We start from the raw sequence: 4,256 nt of genomic DNA on the forward strand, positions 1-4,256 counted from the left end.
CAGGCGCCCTGCTCGGCGGAGAGCTTTCTTCTCCCTCTCCCTCTGTCTGCTGCTCTGCCTACTTGTGCTCTCTCTCTCTGTTAAATAAATACATAAAAATCTTAAAAAAACCCCCAAAACAGTGTACGTGCACATTAGAGCTCCAACGGTGCTCTATTGAAATACTTGATATGAAAAAGTATGATTGGAGGGGCGCCTGGGTGGCTCAGTTGGTTAAGCGTCTGCCTTTGGCTCAGGTCACGATCCCAGAGTCCTGGATCGAGCCCCCGCATGGGGCTCCCTGCTCAGCGGAGAGCTTGCTTCTCCTTCTCCTCCCCGCTCAGTGTCCTCACTTGCTATCTCTGTCTCTTGCTCTCAAATAAATAAAAAAAATCTTAAAAAAAAAAAAAGTATGATTAGATATGAAATCCTTTCTCATTATTACAAAACTTTTCAAAATTATCATTTGTCAGTGAAAGAAAAGGAAGAGCTAGTAAATATAAATATGTACTTGCATGTAATTCAAATTATTGCAAAATTTTGAGTGACTTTGAAAAGGTTTTCCGGTTTTGATCACTCACTTCCGTGAGTAGTTTTCTTTGATGGTGACCATCAGTTATTTATTTATTTATTTATTTAAAGATTTTATTTATTTATTTGACAGACAGAGAGAGACAGTGAGAGAGGGAACACAAGCAGGGGGAGTGGGAGAGGGAGAAGCAGGCTTCCTGCCGAGCAGGGAGCCGGATGCGGGGCTCGATCCCAGGACCCTGGGACCATGACCTGAGCCGAAGGCAGACATTTAACGACTGAGCCACCCAGGTGCCCCAACCATCAGTTATTTTTAAGAAATCAATACCGAAAGATCTTGATCAGGAGGCATTTAGTCATTTTCAAGCCCAAAATCTAATATAAAAATTATGTTTACAGAAAAAAGCTCAAGTTTCTTATAAAAATATGAATATTTTATTTGGAAGTTTTATGTAAAACCAGTATTTAAAAACTTCCATATTACTGTATATTTTCTTTTCCTTATAATTATGTAGTGAAAAGAGAATGCAATGAATTTTTTCCCACCAATGCCCCCAATTCCCTTCAGTTTACTCTGGTGTGCCACTCAAATATTAGCACTTTCTATGTGTGCCATGATGTGAGGAAGGTTGGAAGTACTGCACTGATCTGCTTCTTCCAGGAAGTCTTCCAGAAACACACTCAAACAGTTATCAATCATTAACCTTCCAATGCATGTTTATACATCTTTATAATTACTCTCATTTTATGTTTCTGTCAGTTTGTTTTCTCTCCACTCCATTCTCCCCATGACCACCCACAGATTAGGAGCCCCAGGAGAGCAAGGTGTTTTCTGAATATCAGGAATGCCATAGAGTTGTGGGCTCATTGACTCTGACTATTTGTCTGAGGATGTTCTCTGACCCCCAAGTTCCCTTTAGCTGGTCTTTTTTCTTTTTTAGCTGGTCTTTCTAAACAGGGTCCAGACCATTTTATTCCAAGTACACCAGGGTTAAGGTTTTCCCTCTGATGCCTCCAGCCTCCAAAGTGATTGCATCGGTGAAAATTCTTGACAATGACAGAAGCTGCCTGGTTGAAGAAACAGAAGAATAATTGATTAACAAAATGTAGAGGGATGAGGACCATGCCAGAGGCTAAGCTTCTAGGAGTGACTTCCAAACATGACCTGGTCAGCTGAGGAAAACCCTGGGGCTGCCACCAGGGACCAGATGTCACTTCTATGCCAGAAACTTGCTGTTGCAGCCTTCTTTGCCATCCCCCCCGGGAAAGAGTGCTGCTCCTTGCCTCTTGTGGGCACCAGCTACTTAGGCACAGGCGCACTTATGGGTCGAACTAGGTCACATGCCTGGAGGGCTGGGAAGAGTTCTCAGCTGCACAGAGGGAGGTTGTTTCTTTGCCCACCAGACTTCTAAAGAGGAGAGTTCTCCAAATGTTGAAAGAGTGTCAAATGCTAGGTGGCCAAAATGAGTGTTAAATGTTTACTCTCTAGGTCCTCTCCAGGATGGCCCGAGGGCTTCACCCAGTCTGAGGCGCTGGTGAAGGAGGTATGGGATCAAGCTGATGGTACACACTGGGAGGGTAACGGGGAATCCAGGGAGATCCTCTTGTCAGGTTGGACATCCTATCACCTGTTATGGATGATGTCAGAAATCGAGGGTGGAGAAAGGCAAGGAAGAATATTTAAATATTTATTTGGAATATTTCTTTCTTTTTTTTTTTTTTAAAGATTTTATTTATTTATTTATTTGACAGAGAGAGACACAGCAAGAGAGGGAACACAAGCAGGGGGAGTGGGAGAGGGAGAAGCAGGCTTCCCGCCGAGCAGGGAGCCCGATGCGGGGCTCGATCCCAGGACCCCGGGATCATGACCTGAGCCGAAGGCAGACGCTTAACGACTGAGCCACCCAGGCGCCCCTTATTTGGAATATTTCAAAGGGGGAATAACTCTCCTTCTAAAAGGCCCCAGAGCGTAAGACTGCAGTGTGTTTCTGGGAGAAAGCTAGATCAAAGAGCCAGGCAAACTCCTTCATGGGTGCTGGGCAGGTCACTGAGTTGGTGTCCGTTTCATAGACATTTGCCTTCATGACTGACACAGACTTCTCACTATTGGTATAGACACAGCAGTCACCTTGCTCAGGGATCCAGAACAATCTAGAAGATGCTCTTCCCCATAAATATTCTTCCTTGTGAGCAGCAGTCCCTTCCAGTCTATCTTGTCCTAATAACCCATGCTCTGATGGTGAGTCTTGGGTGTGGGACAGGAGGTAAGATACAGATTTATCTCTGTTTTAATTCCAACAATTTCTGCCAGGAAGCCTTACTTCTTTGAGGGGCTGCATGGTTTCTGTTCAGCTGGGGTTTAACTCCAGCACCTGAAGGCTGAGAGGAGGAGGAGTCCGTGAGCAAAAAGACATCCCCTGAGTCCCTTCAGGGTGAGGAGACCTGCCTCTTGACCATGTGCCGCAGGGCACCTGCCACCTCCTTGTTCCGAAGGGTATAGATGATGGGGTTGAGCATGGGTGTGATGACTGTGTAGAAGAGGCTGAGGATGCGGTTCATGGTGACAGAGGAGCCCCCCTGGGGCTGGATGTAGGTGATGCTGGCTGTTCCAAAGAAGAGGAAGACCACAAGCAGGTGGGAGGAGCAGGTGGAGAAGACCTTGCGGCGGCTCTGGGTGGAGGCCGTTGCCAGGATGGCCCCCAGGATGCGGGCATAAGAAGCCATGATCAGAGAGAAGGGGACCATGATGAAGACCACGGTGGCTGTCACCACAGAGATTTCACTCTTGTGCTTCCCAGCACTTGCCAGTCTCAGTACCGGCAGGATGTCACAGAGGAAGTGCGGGACGATGGGGTGGCTGGGGAAAGGCAGAGTGAAGATGAGGGATGCATGGGTGGTGGCTGTGATGATGCCCATGAGCCAGGAGACAGCCACCATGGCCATGCAGGCCCGCCAGTTCATGAGGGCGGAATAGTGCAGGGGCCGGCAGATGGCAAGGTAGCGGTCATAGGCCATGGCTGTGAGCAGGCAGCACTCTGAAATGCCCAGGACAATGAAGACATACATCTGGGCTACACAGCCCTGGAAGGAGATGGCTTGGGGGTGTGGGGAGGCCAGGTCGGCCAGGGTCCTGGGCACAATATCCGTGGTGTACAGGAGCTCCACCACTGAGAGGTGACGCAGGAAGTAGTACATGGGTGAGTGCAGGGCAGGGCTAGCCTGTGTGAGGAGGATGATTGTAGAGTTACCAAGCAAGGTGACCAGGTAGACCAGAAGCACCACCCAGAACAGGGGGCCCTGTAGGGCCCTGAGGTCAGAGAATCCTAGAAGGAGAAATTCAGGCAGAGTATGATTTTCCTCAGCCATCACTTCAGGCCAGAACCTACGGCACAACCAAGGAAGAGACATTTATATAGAAACGAGCAGCATTTCTGTAATTTAGTAAAGCACTTTTCATACAGTCCCTCTGGAATCAACTGAGAGAGTTAGGGTCTCTACTTTATGGATGAGGCCATCTCAGAGGGGCTAAATAATTTGCCTGAAGTAATACCAAGGAAGCTGCAGGCCTGGGACTTGAACGTAGGTTTCTTGGTTCCAAATTCGCTGTGTTTCCCACTGTTCCTGATGCTCTAAGTCTTGGTGCAGGGTCTAATTCCCAGGGGGAGAGACCGCAGCCCTGTACTTTGGGTCTTCCTTTGGAGTGGAGATGGAGCAGTGCTACGTTCTAAGCCCCTTTGTATTTCCTG

General features: G+C 47.8%; 1 protein-coding gene across 1 annotated transcript; it reads right to left on the reverse strand.

Annotated features, from left to right (window-relative positions):
* Positions 1-2,937: 2,937 nt before the first annotated feature.
* On the reverse strand, positions 2,938-3,876 carry LOC123838642 (olfactory receptor 10P1). The gene has a single exon (XM_045867562.1). The coding sequence runs from the start codon at positions 3,874-3,876 to the stop codon at positions 2,938-2,940; it is 939 nt and encodes a 312-aa protein (XP_045723518.1).
* Between the last annotated feature and the right edge of the window lie 380 nt (positions 3,877-4,256).

This window comes from Mirounga angustirostris, unplaced genomic scaffold, assembly GCF_029215605.1.
Source record: "Mirounga angustirostris isolate CCGP_5_RB_7025 unplaced genomic scaffold, mMirAng1.0.hap1 SCAF_5, whole genome shotgun sequence".
Classification (NCBI taxonomy): Eukaryota; Metazoa; Chordata; class Mammalia; order Carnivora; family Phocidae; genus Mirounga; species Mirounga angustirostris.

Excerpts from the sequence above, each read along its gene's own strand:
- LOC123838642 (XM_045867562.1), bottom strand. The coding sequence starts at position 3,876 with ATGGCTGAGGAAAATCATACTCTGCCTGAATTTCTCCTTCTAGGATTC.